A 20150-nucleotide genomic window follows, 5' to 3' on the forward strand; every position below is an offset into this window, starting at 1 on the left:
AAAAAATATTAAAAAAATGGGGTCTCCTCTACTAATTTTTTTTTTAGTAGAGGAGACCCCAATTTTTTAATATTTTTACAAGTAAAGCAGTGGCGGATCCAGAGACCATNNNTACATGATTTTTAAAGAAAATTCTCAGGGTGGGGGTTCCTGAAGCCCAAAAAACACCTCTGGATCCGCCACTGTAAAGCGATCAATGCCCTGTGGTTCCAAAAGGATTTTGGTACTCTGGAACCGCCGCCGCCGAAATATCCGCATAGTTAGCTTTCTGCGATGAACAATCAACGGAAAGTTAATACGAAGAGACACGCAAATATTCAGAATAAACTCTATATACGAAGAAGTCCCATTGCCACCTAACCACTCTTGGCAACGTTTAGAGATTTTAGAATACATATATAGATCGAGACTAAATAAGTCTCATCATAGGTTTCCGTGCGTTATATATTTCAGCGACGCCATTTTATCAAGCTGATTCTCGTTACTACTAGACGAGTTTTGCCTATCTTGCTCAAAATGAACCCATACCTGAAAGAGGTATGATTAGGGATTAATGAAGGAACAGAAAGTTAGTACCTTTTTTTCGAAATAGGGGGAAATATGGAGGTTGGGGGTGGGGGTGACATATTTGATTTTTGTTTCTCCCTATTCTAGATGCTGCGAATCATTTACTGTAAACAAGGCCAGCCATAAAAAGTCAGTGGCGTAGCAAATCATGTTTCGGAGTGTATGCTTACCGAGGGTCGAGCGCCCTACCAAAGGTGGGGGGAAAATCAATATAAATAGGGGGAAATAAAGCCAAGATCTGATTGGGGAATCGGCTAATATATCCATGATGATATATTTCATTCCTGGCCCACATTTTTGTGGTTGTCTGTCAACCGACCGAGAGTATCGTATACAAATGAATGGATGACATCCTTGCCTTTTTTTCACTGTCGAAGGAGACATTCTTATGTCGGTAAAAACTGTCTGCAAACAAACAAAATCTGATTTTGCCGTTAACTAACAATTTTCATCAATTTTAAACGGAAAGGGAATGAAAAAAACAACAATTTTCCATCAAACAAAGCCGATATTAGACTACACAAAAACAGCGTTAGATTCTATATAAATAAATGAAATATTATAAATATATTATTATATTAATTAGATCAAATTGACATATTGATTTTTCTTTTTCTAAAAATCGTACAATTTAGAAGAAGTTGTTTTGATATTTTGTAAGAAGAATGAAAAATTTCTTTTTCGTGTATTCAAGTTGTCTTTCTTTGAACATTGAATCACAGACATATTAAACGACTACTAACAGTTTTATGCCGGTTGTCAGCTTTTTGTTTCCATTAGTAGAGTGTACAATATCTAGATGACAGTCATCAGTTATTTCAACAGTTTTCTACCGATATGACTACAAAATCGCGGTTGCTTCGCGGATGTATGCAGTTTTTTGCGGTAGGTACACAGTGGCGGATCCAAAGGGGTTTTTTGGGCTTCAGGACCCCCACCCTGATAATTTTCTTTAAAAATCATGTATTTTCACCATTTTCTCAATTTTCCCCCACATGGAAACCCCCTTATTCAAATAATGTCAAGACTTCTCTGCGAAAACAAGGCCCGTATTCATGAAACCGTTCTCGTGCTCAAGCTTAGATTCTGTGCCCAAACCTACTTTCTTGCAACTGTCTTAAAAACATGTCACACGGTCAAAACAGTCGGAGTTTTAACATCGAAAACGGTATTCGGCCTTAAATTACCTTATTAGGCATGAGCACAAAATATAAGTTTGAGCATGAGACCGCTTTCATGAATTCGAGCTAGATGTAGTGACAACAAAACAAGGCGACCAATGAGCATATAAAATATATCGGACATTTTCTAATAAGTAAGAGGGTAAGACACTAACTTGTTTTGCTTGGTAGTCCACAAGACTAGTTGAATAGATTATTTACTAGTCCTTCGTCAATGTAACTAGTCCAATATTTGCTTAAAGGTAAACGAAATCCAAAACCAAAAAATAATTGCCGATTGTGCCAAGTGTCATAAAACTATCACTAAAAAAGAAATTTGTGCATTTCGCACATGTTTTGATGGTTAGGTAAGTTTATTGCCTTTTTCAAAAAATGCTGTTTTCAAACATCACGATCTACATAAAGCACGAAACATCAAAAGTACTTGACTCTAGGGGACTTAAATAAACACTGCCATAAAAATATGGTGACGTTTTAAGAATATTTTGATAATTATCATGCAATATTTTATTTTAAGCAGTTTTATAAATTTTAAAAAGGAATGTTCTTATTTTATAATCATATTTCCCCCAAAGTCCAAAGAACCAGTTAAGTTAGGTGATTGACTAGTCCTGGATGAAATCCACTAGTCCAGGACTAGCCGACTAGTGTTAGTGTCGACCCCTGATTAGTCTGATTGTGAGGGCAACCATAGAACTTGTCCACATAGCCACATCAACCTGCATCTTTGGCCGGAAATCCTGTGCCGTGTGTTGGTCAAGATATAGACCATGAAGCGCAATGAACATTCGTATTACAATCTGGTTGTACATGTATATATGAATAATACTACTCGATTTGCACTTGTGGTATTTTTGACAATAATTCCAAATGGAGTCACATTGTTCCTACTGACATATTATAATAACTGTCTTTATTGATATCTTGTATTTTGTAAATTTATGTTTATTGGCAGAATGCTTTAATAAGTTGAGGAAAACACTTTTGCTTCATCCCGTGTTGAGATATTGACAATAAATATGTTTAAACTAAAACCATTTAAGAATTCTGACTTTAAAGTTATAAAAAATAAATACAAAAAGGATGTAAAAAGATTAAAAAATCCAATCTTCAGACTATAAGAAATCCCAACCCGAGGGTTTAGATCCGAGGTTTTGCCAGGTGGTTATCCCTGGGGGTTTTCTCCCAAGAGTTACCGTAACAATATACATATTGGTGAAACTAGTGCATCGTACCATCATCTTTGGTATATGAAACGCGTGACAAAACGTATGACGTTTCCCTGGTAACGCGGGTGATGACGCGACGTTTTCAGAATTATAACGCGTGTGAGCTGTCTTGTTCCCTAGGTAGGTAAAATCATGGTTATCTCTTCTCTAGCAGAAACGGAGATGCACATGTGAAGTGTGGGAGAAATAGAAATCAGACATAAAATATTTCAAAATGAAAAAAATCTCAATATGTTTTGTAGTTAGAAATTAAAGATTCTAAAACCGGAACCCAGCCTAGCCTTCATTGACAAACCCGACTCTATTACCAATAGCCTACCAAAGCAGATGTATTTGTATATAGAATATATATATATATATACAACGTGCACATTATATCTAACTACTCCGGCGTGAATATGTAATGTATATATGAGCACGTATGTGGGGCGTGCAGCCGACCGACTCGGAGCGAGGGACCCTGTGCAGTACGTCATATCGCCGTGCAAGACTTACTCAAAACGAAAACAAACAGCACCAATAAACAGACAAGGTAAGTTCATGTATTTTTGCAAAAGTCTAAAAACTGAAAATATGTTTAATTAGGAAACGTAGGCTAAAACTGAATAGATAATTATGTTTACTGTTGACGTCAGACCTGGTTACGGGCAGGACGAACATCGCAATAGCAACCGGGGCGTTTTTGTGCTTCTGTGTTTTCTTGTTGATTCGTGTGTTATAAACGTAAATGCCACTAGTCTACTTGGAATGGTATTATCACAATGCTATGCTTAAGCTGTAAACATATTGTATCAGTCTGGTTATCTTAAGCTGGCGTTATGCCAACTATATATTTAGACAGTATTTTTTTTTTGATTATATGAATGCTATATATAATANCCTTAATCTGTTGAAAGTATTCTTGCTCAAAATAAAAAGAATTACGATTGAGGACAATGTCTAGAGCTTGCAGTATAAATTCATTACTAAAACGAGAATTAACTTTTTCTCGTTTTTTGATCAACCAATATTTAACAGCTTCAATACCAAGATCATGCGGTATATTAGTGTATAAACTAACAACATCAAAAGAAACAAGTTTAGCATTATGTGGGACCTGTTTAGATAAACGGCTCAGAAAATCAAAATCATCTTTGATATAACTGTTTACACTTGTGCATAAAGGTTTAAGAATGAGGTCTACAAGATGACTCAAACGTTGCGTTGCACTATTAGGGCCGCCTACTATGGGTCTAAACTTCAAATCCGTAGGATTTTCAACTTCAATATATGTACAGTTTTGTTCTTCTATAGCTTTACTTATAATAGAGCTTTTGTGGATTTTAGGCAAACCATAGAAATAACTAGTTTTATGCATAAAATTGACAAGATAATCTATCTCCTTTTCATGTAGGCATGCTTCATGTGTCCGTGTTAGCTCGTTGATTAATCTACGGGTTTCCGCATCGAAATCGTCACTTGCCGAAGCATAAAATTCAACATTACTAAGCATGTTATGTATGCATTCATAATAGAAATCTCTATTCATGATCACTACTGCATTGCCTTTATCAGCCTCTTTGATAATAATAGAGGTATCATTTCTTAAAGAATCCAAAGCACAAATCAATTCTCTATATATGAATCTCTTTCTCTCTCTCTCTCTATATATATATATATATATATATGTCACTCACCTTGATATGAATTAACACCATATACGTACATATATAATATTTTTATTTACATTTTCCCGAGCTAAAAAAAGGTTTGTTGTAGTACCGCACAGCACGATAACAATATACAGGTGTACAATATCAATCGGAAAACCACTCGGGCCTTTCCGTTATAATGGTACATTCGTCTTTGGTTTGACGGAAAGACCCGAGTGGTTTTCGATTAGGTGTCACGAATTGTTCAGCTTGCTGTAAGTCCTTATGCAGCTTAGATGCATTTTATTTTCTTGGAGTATTCGCACAATGTAATAAGTAAGACATTAAACAATATCAGAAAGATAAACCGAGAGACAATATCCGGTTTTTAATGACGTCTTTTTATCCTGACTACAAAACTAGGCTTTGAGACCCCGCATGAGGAGGGAAACATCGATTTTGGTCATTCGGATTAAAAGTTGATAGCATAAACAATGATTATGCTGCTATTGACGGTCGGAGTTTTCAGTTGCTAACGACCACTTGTAAACGATTTTCTTATTTTCTATTATTTATCATTTTATTTTTATTTTATTTTTATTTCTGTTTTAGGTATTTCAAACACAACTAAGATAATTGTCCTGGGTGCCACGACGAAGATAGTGTACGCAACAATGACTTTAATTTAATGTGATTTTTCGGAAACCTGTATTTTCACGGAAAATACCACGAGTCGGGATTCCTTCATTTTGTGATCTGTTCTGATATTATACCATGGAGATGTTTGATTCTATGTGTCGGTCCTCAATGTACCTCTCAGGACTACTAAACATCGTTACCGGGCGGGAGGATGAATTGGCCCTCAAGAGAAAAGTAGATGAAATGATGTGGTATCCTCACGATACGGATGATCTCCACCGGAAGTACTTCGGCGGAAGTCGTTCTGAAGGATTGTGGTTACCAGGATCTGATATGGACATAATGATGGTTGTCAGGGATACAGTCGTCTTAAGTCTAAAATTGGGAGAACATTTCAAAAAATACTTTTACCACCACATTTTGATCATGAGGGATGAGGGATGCAGGCCCGGTCACGTGGTTTTGCAAGTTGGAAATATTTCAGTTTTCAGTAAATCCACGTTTCAAATGGCCATCGTTAAACATAAAGGTTTGCAGGTTGTGTCCAGCAGCGCCTTCCGCAGCAAATTAGCATCATTACATCCAGGCGTCGTAGAGCACGGTCCATGCGCCAGCATATTAGATAATCCAGATCTGGAAGTTGATCTTGCCACCGCTTTCCACTGTCCAGAATGGCCAGATATTGCACGTGACTGGATCACCAGAAGTAGACCCCATGGTTGGCCGACAGCTGCAATGATTGACAATATCGTCAAGCAGGGCTGTCACGTGGTTCCTGTTGGAGACAAGACATCAGAAAACGTGTCCGTCGAATGGCGCGTGTCTTTTGCCCGAGCTGAGAGAAGTTTGGTACATTCACTCAACCATCTTCAATTCAAGTTGTATACTCTCCTGAAACTATTCCTGAAGCAGGTTATCAATAAACACGAAGAAGTGCGAGACCTCATTTCATCGTACTTTTTGAAGACAGTAGTTTTCTTCGTTGCAGAGAATACACCAAAGCAACTGTGGTCAAACGGTGGCCTCCTGTTCATCAACTACCAAAACTGCCTGAAAATGTTGACTCAGTGGGTTCGCGAAGGCCACTGCCCGAACTACTTCGTCCCCAAGAACAACATGTTTCTTGGACGAGTATTTGGAAAAGGTCAAGAAAACCTTGCGAATATTCTTGACAGCTATTGTAGCATGGGGATGGAGATGTTAAAGAAATGTGAATATTTCGAGAATCTGAACACAACCCCTTCCATGAAAGACTTGGTGGAATTGGAACTAGTCTTGAGGAACGCCAAAGAAGCGGAATTCAGAAAGGACATGATTGCATTCATGTCGAACACGCTAATGTATCCGGTGAGCAGAGAAAACGGACTCAAATCAGTCAGACGTGCATTGAAATTCTTTGGCGACTCGGAAAAGTTCGAAGATGAAAATAGTCGTTGGATACTTCTGCTGAACACACTGCTTGGTACGCTTTCATTACTCCCTGACCAAGAAAAAAAGGTTAATTCTGATGACGAAGACACAGAGGAATCGAAATCAAACGAAACCAAAACAATACTCGACCAAATGGAGACAAATACAAATTTAAAACAAGAGCTCGAACCATCTAATTTTTCAAGCAGTTTGTCAAATATTGGTGACCATAACACAACTCCGCAAACCAAATGCGATGAATATTTGACCAGTAAAGAACCAGGATGTACAACGGCGACCACGGGTCTCTACACATGGAAGCCAAGCAACAAAGAACGGTACAGGGAGTTGCGCCGATGTAAATATTCTCTAGCGCACTGTACACAGATAGACGTCAGCAGAGGATGGTTGACTCTCGCAACATTTCTCTACATGCTTGGAAGCTATAACAGCGCCTTAAAGATTCTGCAGCTGGTAAAAGAGTCCTACTGTCACTTCACCATCTTTAAGAGTTCGTCTGGAGGTATCGTACCCAATCAAGATCGGGACAACGCATACAAAAAGAACATTTGTATCCATGGCCTATCGCTTAGAAACAAAACGACTGCTGTCCTTTCTCTAGACATCTTCATCAGCGAGACCAATCGGTTCTGTCCCGAAGAGCTACAATGTCTAGTTGAAGACACACTGACTGGGTTTCATATCCCGCCGTTACCATATGCTGCCTTTGCAACGTTCCTATGCTTCTATCATCTCGGAGATTTGAAAAAGCAGTGCCAAGCATTAGATGACCTTCAAATGATGATGTCACACAACGAGCAAGGAGCGCACTTACATCCAGTTGTCTACAACCTCGTGGGACTTTGCCTTGAACTGACCGGGGATACGTCGGGAGCTATTGACCAGTACACAGAATCTCTGAGGAGGAGACCGGCGTATAACGGAGCAAATAAACGGCTAAAGGAACTTGGGGTCGAAATAATCTATCAACGACCACTACAGTCGTAGACAGTAAGACAACTTAACGCACTTTTGCAATATTACAATGGTATACATTGCACTAGTATTTCGGTTTCATTGTGTTAAAAATCATAAGTCGGCAACACTAATAACACTGATGCTGACGTCGGCATCTGTGACGTAGCACTTTAAAGGTTCATGTTGAGATCAGATTTTATAGAAGAGTAAATGCGTTTTTGCATCACGGTGCTTTTAAACAAAACATACCGCTCAAAATATGTTTATCTAAATTCATCCTCATGCATGAAACTAAGTTTTACCAGGGACGTCAGTGGCATTACCTTTTTTAGTAAAAAAAAGAATCCGGAATGCACTCGTGTAATCTGAGACATCTGATGAACACATCTGTGGTATTGCCAATTTATGAAATATCTTAATCTGAATCTTAGTATAGTGTTACAGCCTGCTTTCAGGCCATGTGACACAAGGTTCAATAATTCACATTGTGATAATTAACATGTTGTTCCGGTATTATCCCGGTAGCCAGGGCTCATTTGTAGCTGGAACTCATCCGTTGTTTTCCATTGGTTAAACTAATTAGGCAAATCGACGCGTTAAAACAGGATTATAAGCGTCATTTTACGTTAAAGGTAACGTGACGTCATTATCCCGAACATCAACACAGAATAATAAATCGTCGACTTCATCAATGGATAAATAGCAAAGCTTACAGCTACAAATGAGTTCTGGCTGCTTAGGTAATACAAAATGAAAGTGCTAAATAAAGAATCTTGTAATTGTAATACAAGGTTCGTCTATTTATTTTGAAAGAAATACCGTTTTTAAGAGATCGTCTGGAGGTATCGTTCCCAATCAAGGTCGGGACACGCATACAAAAAGAACATTTCATTTCCATGGCCTATCACTTAGAAACAAAACGACTGCTGCCCCATTTCCTTACATCTTTATCATCGGCACCGTAAGCTTATGTCCTGAAGAGCTACAATGTCTGATAGAAGACATGTTGGCTGATTTGCAAATACCGCCATAACCATATGCAGCATTTTTAACATTCTTATACTACTATTATCTCAGACAACACAACGGGCAGGGAGCGCACTTACATCCAATTCTCTACAACCTCGTGGGACTTTGCCTTGAACTGAACGGGGATACTTCGGGAGCTATTGACCTGTACATAGAATATCTGAGGAGGAGACCAACGTATAACGGAGCAACTAAACAACTAAAGGATCTTGAGATCAAGGACCGTTACAGACAGTAATTCAACTTAACTCACTGTTTGCAATACTACTATTGTTATACAAGTAATTCGGGTACAATGTAATCCTTAATGCTAGCAAGTCGGCGATTAGAATAACACTGATGCCGGTATCTGTGACGCATGTCAATATCAAGGGCTAACAATCACTTTTGATATCATCGTGCATTTAGACGGGAGACATATGAAGTATACGTTTCGGATTTAGACAAAAGATGTTTATGCAAATCTATCTACGTTTATGGAAAACTTCTTTTATACACTCGTGTAATCCGAGATTTCTGATGAACTCGTGTGGTATTGCCAATGTATGAAATACCTGGTGAATCTTATCGTAGTGATAGAGTCTGTTTTTCGACTGTGTAATTATGTTCCGTATTTCACACGGTGATAATTAACAAGATGTTGTAAAACCCCAGTAACCGAAATTCCTTTTCGGCTTAACTCATTGGTGTTGTTATCCATTGATCAAAACGACAGAAAACAAAAAACAGGATGAAATGCGAACATGTCAACGCCATTTTACGCTATGGTTACTTGAAGTCGTTATTCTTTTCTTAAGTATTCGGGAAGCATATTGAACATTAAACAGGGTTTTCGTCGATTCAATGGATAAAAGCCAATGAGTTCCTGCTAAAATAGGAGGGATAATACAACATCAAAGGGAATAATGAACACTGTGACAAGGTTCGTCAGTTTATTCTGAAAGCAATACCATTGTGTTCGAAATGGCTGTATTGGTGTTAAATAAGGTTCAACAAGCCCCCTAAATGATGGTCTTGTCACCCAAAATTTAAACCCTCTGATAAGTCCTATTTACAGACCCTAATTTAACATCAGAATTTAGAAAGTAATTTGGATATATAGAAGATGTAGTTTGCTGGTTTAAACGATACGTATACATATTGACCTTAACGAAGTTGTTAGTAATAAGACATTATGGCTGATGTCTTCATAAAAATAGTTCACTGGACTTGTAACATGTCAATCTCTTTTGCATATCAACTGAATGCTACGAAATGTCATATTATCTGAAGCTGATTTATATAAATACGTCATGCGAAGTTTAATATCTCCTTTACTGGCTGAGGAGAAGCATACCGGCCACAAATCATGATTGATGTAGTCATGAAAACCGCTTTAATCAAAGCAAAAATCCAAATTAATGTATTTTAACTTATTGTTATTGTTGGTATATTCTGAAGAAGAAAGGTTAATGTGACTAAGACTGATAAATGAACAAGATGTGACATTTCTTTACATTCTGTGGCGTTACAAATGAAATAAACATGTTATACTGATTGTAAATGAAAAGTGCTACAATGTCAATAATTTGTCCAACTTGTTTTACCAAAAAATAAAGAAAAACGATAAATATTACGAAAAGGCAATTGATGTCAAGTTCATTTATTCATAGAGGTAACACGATTTCTTGGTTAACATATTCTATTTAAGGTGTCAACTGGACGGAATATTCCTGTTTTTCAGTGGATTAACCTCACTTTTAAATACAAACAAATATTCTCAGTAATTGCATAAAATCGAGGGGGTTGCTAAAGGTAACCAAAAATTATGTACACATCACCTTTGAGCCGTTTTTTGATTATTATGCATTAAATGAGACAATGTATACATAATAGCATATGTATAACAACAAACATATCAAAAACTTATATCCAATGACACACAGATGCGCCCATGTATACTGACATCAATATGCAGTATTGCTAATGCTGCGTATATAAATTATTTTGACAAGAATGTATCGAGGTCATGGCAAAATTTGTAAAACTGAGGATAAATTAGTTTACTATTATTAACCTCATTTGAGCTAAGGCTCTTTGAGGGAGTGGGTTTTTTTTGTGTTTTTTTTCCAAATGTGTACAATGTTTTATTAATAAATGTATATTGTTTATGCAAACTTAAAAGAACTTTCAACTTATTTTCTCCATTTTTCTTTCATTTTGAGACACTTCAGAATGTTCATTGTTGATTTGTTAAAGTTTCTTGTTACTCAACAAATGTTTGTTTTATTTATAGCAGCAAAAGTATTGAATACACATTTATAAGAACTGGGCAGTAATTAGCTTGAACAAGGTACATGTATTGAATTATATTCAGTTACTGTATGTTACCAGTAATAAGCCCATGTCCAGTTATAAGCCCCCACCCCCTCTTCCTTGACTGTTTTAGTACTAAATAGCTAGTTTATTCATCTCACAATATATAAGAGATCAATAAAAAAAATTTTTACAATTCATCAACAGTATACAGCAGCACTACATATTAATGATGGCACTTAAATAAAAACTTCCATTGCACATACCCATACATCACTTTAAACAAGTGCTGCACTAAACTTTAATAGCAGTACAATTCCATTGCACATACCCATATATCACTTTTACACAACTTCTGCCCTAGGCTTCAACACGTAAAACAGAAAAACCTTGATATAATGTACCTGGTTTTATTTGTTCACATTTTTTTGCCAAAGATACCTTTTTTTCCATTTTTCATAATGATCCCTCAGTACTTGGCCAAACTCAATTAATAACAATTGTTTTTCTTTAGAAAAGTTGCAATGTGTGTATCAATATATGAAAAGGTGATACATTCCAGGGTATAACAAGGTTTCACTATAAAATGAAAACATTTTCACTGATGAATGATCTAAACCATGATTGGGTGGGAATAATAAAAGTACACCAGTAAACTTTTGCCTGGTAAAATATATTTGCCCTCATTATGGAGAGTGGAAAGGGCAAAAGTTAGACAAAAGGAAACAATTTCCTATCTAGAAGATTGTCATATTGCATTATTTTGATTTCTTGTCTTGGAATTCAATGGAAAAAAGAAGTTCACATGATTACATACCAGAAATTAATAGTTAACATTAAATTATACACAAGCATTTAATAAAAATCATAAGCTATAAAGCTGCTACCAACAGTTACAACAGAAATGATAACAAATATTTTTTAAAAATATATACAATACAAGAAAAACGATCACATATTTCTATTCAATTAGCATTTTTTTCATCACACAACTAGTCTGAAATATACATAAATTATCAACATATATCTAAAAATATCTTGTGACATCTGCTAGGATAGACTACTAAAGAATGTTTCGAATTGGAATATATAAAATATCAAAATAAAACAATTTGAGATTGTTGAGTGATAGGAAGCAGCTTCCATGTAAAACAAAATAAAAGTTATCACATTCTGCAAATGTATTCAGAGATATTTCTCTAAAACATTATCTGCAGAGTACATACATGGAATAAAATAACCTTAATATATTCAATTCTATATACATGGTAAATCTAATATATAGACAACAAATTTCATTATACCAATGTGAGTCTTACATTCATTCTTGATCAGGAGCAATATCACTGTCCTAATAGTATCACATAGTTCCAAGCTTACAGCTTGCTCAGAGGCCATAGCCATGACTTCTACATTGACAAACTGGTAAGAAACTTGCATGTGGTCTACAGTATAAGAAGTTTCAACCCCTAGCTTTCAGCATGGAAGGCATGTCATTTAATAAATAGCTGCCGATAAAAGGATTAAAGTTACTTTAAATTTTTGTTTTTACAACATTTGTATAGCCCCCTATATAACTTGTATAATTAAGGCACTGTACAGAATATGAATAATAGCGTTCGATAGTGGAGCATTGTTAATCTACCCATCTTCATTCCCAAACATAGTGGCTGCAGTAATGGGAAAATGTGAGTGGAAACCAGAGATCCCAAAGGGAAGTTTGATATTTTCTCATCATTTCTCCTCTCTTATCTGTTGAATTAATAGTCTTGTCAACAGTAATTGCATCTTGTGGTATAAAAGTTTGATTAAAATTTCATAATGCTGGGTTTGAGTGTCCTTTCAAAGTGAGGTCATTGTTTACTTCATGAAAAGTAATGATAACAAGCTTGAACTGTCAAAATCACATATGCCAAGCAGCCATATCTGTTTTTTTGTTTTTTTACTAGGCTCAAAATGAAATGTGCACAATTATGGACTAAGGGAAACCTACATCTTAAACTTGAGAAAGATCTTTCAAACACTTCTTGAGGAATATCAATAACAATTTGAACTGTCAATGTCCAAGATGGCTGTCTGGCAACCATCTTAATTTTCCAATCAGTCTCCAAATGAAAGAATGCACGTCTGGACAAAGGGAAAGTTTCGTTTAAAATCTAATAATCATTCCTTGTTTTAGGATGGATGGACAATGTTCCATGGAAATGTACCAAGGACAAATGCCAATTTGATCAGCACCACTATCTGGTGACTGTTGACTTAAAATGGAAACGGGTCCTCAAAACACTGACTAGGCAGTTGGCCAACCCATTTAGTTGTGACTAGACTAACAAGGCTCAAATCTACTCACACCTGAGGAAAAATGCTGCAATCAACAATTACTATACATAATGCTATTTACATATCTTTATACACATTCTATCAAAACATCTTCAAATCACTAACAAAGCAAATGTCCCTGTATCAGTAATATCACAGCCAACAATCATGGGACAATATAATGAGAATACAACCACCGTAAATTGGATGCAAAACCAGCGAGATTTGGCAAATAAAATGGTTGATATGTATCAACATATGTAAACGGCTGTTCCATAATTAACCATATGTGCGAAGTGGGAGGCGCTTTCTTAGAGGTTGCACCAACAGTCAAATATCAAGCTGATTTTAACAAGAGGCCCAATGGGCCTGCATCACTCACCTGGTATACATCTCACATTTGTAACCTTAAAAGTGATCTTAAATAAAGCTTAAGGCAAAATATCAGTATTTATGATTAAAAGTAATTCAAAACAACCTGTTGAAAGATTTAGAAATATTTCACTCCTGTGACCTTGAAAGTCGAACAAGGTCATTATGTTGAAACAAATCTTATAGCCCTTTATCTCAGGATGCAACTTTGTAAAACATCACCTACCTATCCTTTTGTTTATTAAAATTAAGTCATTCAAATGTTTAAACATATTTGAGTAAATGTGACCTCGAAAGTGGTTCAAGGTCATTCAAATGAAAAAGCTTGATAGCCCTTCATCCCAGCATGCTACATGCCCAATATCAGTACCCTGTGTCTTTTGGTCATTAAGAAGAAGTTGTTTGAAGATTTTAAGACATTTAACCCCTGTGACCTTGAAAGAAGGTCAAGGTCATTCATTTGAACAAGCTTGGTAGCCCTTCATCCCAGCATGATACAGGCCAAATATCAGTACCCTGGGCCTTTTGGTTATTGAGAAGAAGTCGTTGGATGTTGTTTAAAGACATTTGACCCTTAGACCTTGAAAGTGGGTCAAGGTTATTCATTTGAACAAACTTAGTAGCCTTTCATCCCAGCATGCTACAGGCCAAATATCAGTACCCTGTGTCTTTTGGTTATTGAGAAGAAGTTGTTTGAAGATTTTAAAAGCATCATCCTAGGCCTCTTTGTTATTCAGAAGAAGTTGTTTCAAGGTTTCAAACATATTTGACCCCTGTGACCTTGAATATCAGTCAAGGTCATTTTTTTGAACAAACTTGGCAGCCCTTCATCACAGCATGCTACTGGCCAAATAGCATTACCCTGGGCATTTTGGTTATTCAGAAGAAGTTGTTTAATTTGTTTTTAACATATTTGACCCCAGTGACCTTGAATATGATTTAAAGTAATTTATTTGAACAAACTTGGTAGCCTTTCATCCCAGCATATTACTGGCCAAATATGACTACCCTAGCTCCTCCGGTTATTCAGAAGTTGTTTAAAGGTTTAAACATATTTGACCCCTGTGACCTTGAATATAAGTCAATGTCATGTATTTAAACAAACTTGGTAGCCCTCATTGCCGCATGCTACTGGCTAAATATCATCATCCTAGGCCTATTGGTTATTCAGAAGTTGTTTAAATATTTTAACATATTTGACACCAGTGACCTTGAATATGATTCACGGTCATTCATTTGAACAAAATTGGTAGCCCTTCATCCCAGCATGTTACTGGCCAAATATCATCACCCTAGCTGTTTCTGTTATTCAGAAGAAGTTGTATAAATGTTTTTAACATATTTGACCCCTGTGATCTTGAATATAAATCAAGGTCATTTTTTTTTTATTAAACTTGGTAGCTTTTCATCCCAGCATGTTACTGGCCAAATATCATCACCCTAGCTGTTTCGGTTATTTAGAAGAAGTTGTTTAAATGTTTTTAACATATTTGACCCCAGCAACCTTAAATATGATTCAAAGTCATTTATTTGAACAAACTTGGTAGCTTTTCATCTCAGCATGTTACTGGCCAAATATCATCACCCTAGCTGTTTCGGTTATTTAGAAGAAGTTGTTTAAATGTTTTTAACATATTTGACCCCAGTGACCTTGAATATGATTTGAAGTCATTTATTTGAACAAACTTGGTAGCCCTTCATCCCAGCATGTTACTGTCCAAATATCATCACCCTAGGCCTCTCGGTTATTCAGAAGAAGTTGTTTAAAGGTTTTAAACATATTTGACCCCTGTGACCTTGAATATATGTCGAGGTCATGTATTACTGGCCGAATATCATCAACCTAGGCCTCTCGGTTATTCAGAAGAAGTTGTTTGAAGATTTTAACATATTTTACCACTGTGACCTTGAAAATTGATGAAGGTCATTTATTTGAACCTTCGGGCCAGGTGAGCTTAAAACAGAAGTCACTGTTGAGTTCATAGTGCCAAGATACATTTATATATCAAATTTAAGCGAAATTTAACAATAACTGAATTTCGATTAATCAGAAGCCAACATACGGCTACCATCTTGTCAGATCAGAAAATGGATGCTGCGATCTATGATCTGATTTTTAGCGAAATCGAACAATAACTGAATTTCGACCAGTTAGGAATAGACAAGCTAAAAACTTTATATTGAGGAAGATGCTGTGAAAGTCACTGGACCGCGAAATGTAGGCCACATTCAGCATATCATGCATGATTTATTATCAATGGGTTATGAATATAAGATGCACGTACGGTCCAAGTTTGGTTGTTCTAGCACTTATACTTTATGATAAACGCAAAAACTTAACATGGATGAAGATGCTGTCAAAGTCATGTAGGGCACATTCAGCAACTGATGCATGGATTCATTGAGGTAAAGTATATAAGACACATGTATGGTCCAAGTTTGGTTGGTCTAGCACTTATACTTTCTGAGAAATAAATCTAAACGCAAAAACCGTAGCCGCCGGAAAAGTAACACCCGGACGCCTCCGCAACATCTGTCGCAGGCGAGACAAAAATTGGAGGAAGGACTGTTGAATACTTTTTGAGAAACATGATCTGTAAAATCCAAGATCTATATAGGAGTGAGACTCTTTTTGCACTTATAATGGATAAAGTGGAACCCTTTCCCTTAAATCAATTTTTCATTACATTATTGTTTAGAATAAAACATCATTTTTTGACGTTGATGAATATTTTTCTAAGAGTTATGAGTGTTTATGAAAAATTATTGATTTACATGCTACTTGTTATAAAATCAACAAATCTTGTTCATAATAATAATAATTTGAGGTTCTTATATACAGCTTTATCACAACTTAGGGTTGTCTCAAAGCAGTTAACAAATTATTATGCGTGACGTTCAACAAAGTCCTGAGCATTAACTTTATCAATTTGATCTCAACATGCTTTCCCCTTCCCTTTCGTTGAGCTTTTGTTGAAGGATTTTTCTTTTCTTTTTCTCATTCTCAAAATCATTCCCCAGTCTCATCAATTGTTTCTCCAGCCTCATTCTTTCCTTTTGCTCAAATTCATTTTCCTCCTCGAGTCTCGTCTTTTCCTCCTGCAATTTTACTGAAATTGAAACATTTTTCAAAAAGTCACAAATATTTTTGAGTACTGGTACATATCATTTGGTAACTAATAAAAAATGATTTTATATATGGGAGGCAGATGATGAAGAGACCTTTTGACCAGCTGAATCAAATCATTGCCTTATTTTACATTGAGCATCAACGATATTCCAGGGACGGTGTTCATGTACTTCACTCTCTGCATCCCGGTAATACCAGTATGTCATAACAGAACTGAAGGCACGCAGCTTGGTCTTGGGTAAAACCATCTCGCCAATCACTAGGCTGACACCTGTCCTTTGAATACTACAGAGGAGCGACATCCAACCCCAAAGCAACTCAATATTATTATCGGAAACGGATTTATATAAGTTATTTCAACTTGTTTCTGGATCCCATTCCTCTGTATTTTGTATGTTATGTGGTGTCATGGAACTTAATGTGGAATGAAATAAAGTTTATATAAAATCAATATTATCATTATGCTACTGTTAGAATATTTTGTTGTACATCAAAAGATCAAACTAGTCTTCTTGTATCATCCACAAGGTAATGCACACTGAGCCTTCGATTTTGTAATGACATACATGTATTCCAGGGGTGCAGAGAGTGTGAGTGAGCGTAACCCCTGGAGTATTGAGGATTACATTTAGCTTCAACAGTTTTCATGGACTTTTACTTCCCATCCATGATTTAAACATTACAATTCTTGAACTCCTGAAGTCGGAGGGTCCTGGTATATCTTTATACATATTTCAGCAATGTTAAATTGATATAATTAGGAAATGCTTTTTTTAGAATTTTAGAAAACTGAGGTTCAAGTGAAATGGAAATACCATTAAGAAAATTAATAACAACAGTAAAACAGACAAGAGGCCCATGGGCCTAAACGGTCATCCGAGTCCTACAGTATTTATTTTTGTTGTTGAAATACGTACCAATTTGAGTACAAAATAGTTAAGTATAACGTTAACTTAAGTTTGTCAGGACCATGAGCTGATCATTCCTAGACCGAGTTTCAGTTAAATTGGCCTATTAGAACTTGTTTTTAAGTTTGAAATAGTTTTTTCAAAATGGTGGCCTTTTAGGCCATATTGCATTTCTGATCAACTCGAAAAATAACAACACTTTGTCAGGACCATGAGTCGATCATTCCTACAAAGTTTCAGCTCAATCGGCCCAGTAGAACTTGACTTTAAGTTTGAAATAGTTTTTCAAAATGGCGGCTGTGGCCATGCTAAAGCTCAGGTGACCTAAAAATGTTAGTCCTCTTTTTATTTGCCCTTTTTTGTCATTCAGCAAAGATTGTAAATTCCAGACAGGGGATTTTTTAAACCTAAAATGCCAAAGTAAATTCGGAGGGCAATAACATTTTGGAAGATTTTTTTATGTTTATGTTTATGTTTAAGTTTAACGGCCCATCGACGGCTGTGGTCATTTAGGGCCATGGTGATTTATTTATTTATTTTACTTTTTTAACAAACATGTGAATAGCGAAGATAAAATAAGATAAAATGGTTCATTTTAAAAGTATTCGCATTGTATGTATAGATAATAAAAAAATAAAATAAAAGGGAGTTAAAATAATAAAAGAGATAACGAATAGATGATATGGAATATGCGATATATATATAACGTCAAAAATGATAAGGTGGGTTAAAAGACATCAGAGTCTATAAAATAGCCCGATGTCTTTCAAATAGTTAAATAATGCCTTCGAATCCACGGAACTGAAAAGTGTTTTCATATCCGGGACTCGGAAGTAGTTATCACGAATGTGTTTAAAATCGGAACATTCTATTAAAAAATGCTCCACTGTAAATGGAGTGTCACATGCGTGGCATGAAGGTATATCTTCTCGTTTTAAAAGGTACGAATGAGTAGGATATGTGTGCCCAGTGCGGAGCCGAGCGAGGACAACTTCCTCTCTACGATCTTTCCGACTGGGAATAGATGTTTTAAGTTTCGGTTGTATCTTAAAAAGTTTGTTGTTGGTCTCCAGAGACCAGCGTTTCTGCCATTCATTTTGAATGGCTGTACGAATAGTAGGTTTAAAATCTGTGTATGGTAGTTTGATATTTGTTTGTTCGAGATTCAATGCATTTTTTGCTTCCCTGTCAGCAAATTCGTTGCCTTTTATTCCGACATGGCTCGGAATCCATAGTAAAGTTATTTTAGACTTTTTTAATATACGAGATATTCGAAGAGCAAGGTTTTGTACGATTGTGTTTTTAGGATCTCGTAACTGTAAACTCTGTAGGACAGATAGAGAGTCTGAACAAATAATTGCCTTTTTAATGCGGTGTTCATCGATATGGTCGAGGGCCAAACCAATGGCGCATGCTTCAGCAGAAAAGATGGAGGCGCCGTCTGGTAGTCGGACTGAAGTGCAAGTATTGGCAGTACAGCAGGCTGCTGCCACTTTCTCACCTTCTTTGGAGCCATCGGTGTAAAGTTGTGTATGAGAAGGGTAATTCGAAATGCATTCCCGAAAGGAGGATTTGTGTTCTTCGGGCATAACACTTGATTTCCCTCGCTCATGTAATGTAAAGTTAAAATCGGGGGTTTGAATGGTCCACGGAGGAACATCAGATATGTTAAATTCAGCTATGTCCGTCAATTTTATGTTGAGTTCTTGCAGGAAATTCAAAATTCGGATACCAAATGTTGGCAGAAGTTTTTGGTTTTGCGTAAATATGTTTTGGTATTTGGGGTTGAATACTTGGTTGAAAGCAGGATTTTTAGGGTTTGATTTTAATTGAGTTGCAAATTGTAATGAAAGTTTTATTCTTCTGTCATAAAGGGATGGTTCATTTGCTTCCACGTACAGGCTTTTTACAGGTGTTGTTCGAAAAGCTCCCAGGGCAAGACGTAGCCCTTGGTTATGGATTGGATCTAGCATCTGAAGGTACGAACTGCGCGCTGACCCGTATACCATAGAACCATAATCCAGTTTTGTTCGAATAAGTGATCTGTATAGGCGCAAAAGCATTTCACGATCCGCTCCCCAATCAGTATGAGAAAGGACTCGTATAATGTTTAACGCCTTGGAACACTTATCCTTCAGATACTTTATATGTGGTATGAAAGAGAGTTTCGAATCAAAAATGAGGCCGAGAAATTTAGTCTGTTCAACAACAGGAATTCTAGTGCCATCGAGTGTTAGATTTGGGTCATTGTGTGCTTTTCGTTTTTGACAGAAATGCATGCACACAGTTTTGGATTTAGAGAATTTGAAGCCGTTTTCGTCTGCCCAATTTTGTAGTTTGTTTAAACTCTGTTGAAGTTGTCGTTCTATCGTGTGCATGTTCTTAGATCTGTAACAGATCAAGAAGTCATCCACAAATAACGACCCTTCTGTTGATTGACCAAGACATTTGACTATATCATT

The 20150-nt window shown here is 36.3% G+C and overlaps 2 protein-coding genes across 2 annotated transcripts in view; one reads left to right on the top strand and one right to left on the bottom strand.

The window, feature by feature from the left end:
* The first annotated feature begins 3396 nt into the window (after positions 1-3396).
* LOC110465854 lies at positions 3397-12495 on the top strand. The gene is made up of 2 exons (XM_021521963.1): positions 3397-3509; positions 5221-12495. Exon 2 carries the CDS (start codon positions 5383-5385, stop codon positions 7663-7665), a length of 2283 nt encoding a protein of 760 aa, XP_021377638.1. The 5' UTR covers positions 3397-3509; positions 5221-5382; the 3' UTR covers positions 7666-12495.
* Positions 12496-16575: 4080 nt separating this feature from the next.
* LOC110465878 overlaps positions 16576-20150 on the bottom strand; it is a 17143-nt gene continuing 13568 nt past the window's right edge. Inside the window, exon 5 of the mRNA XM_021522007.1 lies at positions 16576-16760. Coding sequence (XP_021377682.1) covers positions 16576-16760 — 185 coding nt within the window. The remainder of the gene's footprint in view (positions 16761-20150) is intronic.

Source organism: Mizuhopecten yessoensis, unplaced genomic scaffold (genome assembly GCF_002113885.1).
Source record: "Mizuhopecten yessoensis strain PY_sf001 unplaced genomic scaffold, ASM211388v2 scaffold11103, whole genome shotgun sequence".
Lineage (NCBI taxonomy): Eukaryota > Metazoa > Mollusca > Bivalvia > Pectinida > Pectinidae > Mizuhopecten > Mizuhopecten yessoensis.

Bases quoted from the DNA above. Each gene is read 5' to 3' on its own strand.
- LOC110465854 (XM_021521963.1), top strand. From the start codon at position 5,383: ATGGAGATGTTTGATTCTATGTGTCGGTCCTCAATGTACCTCTCAGGA.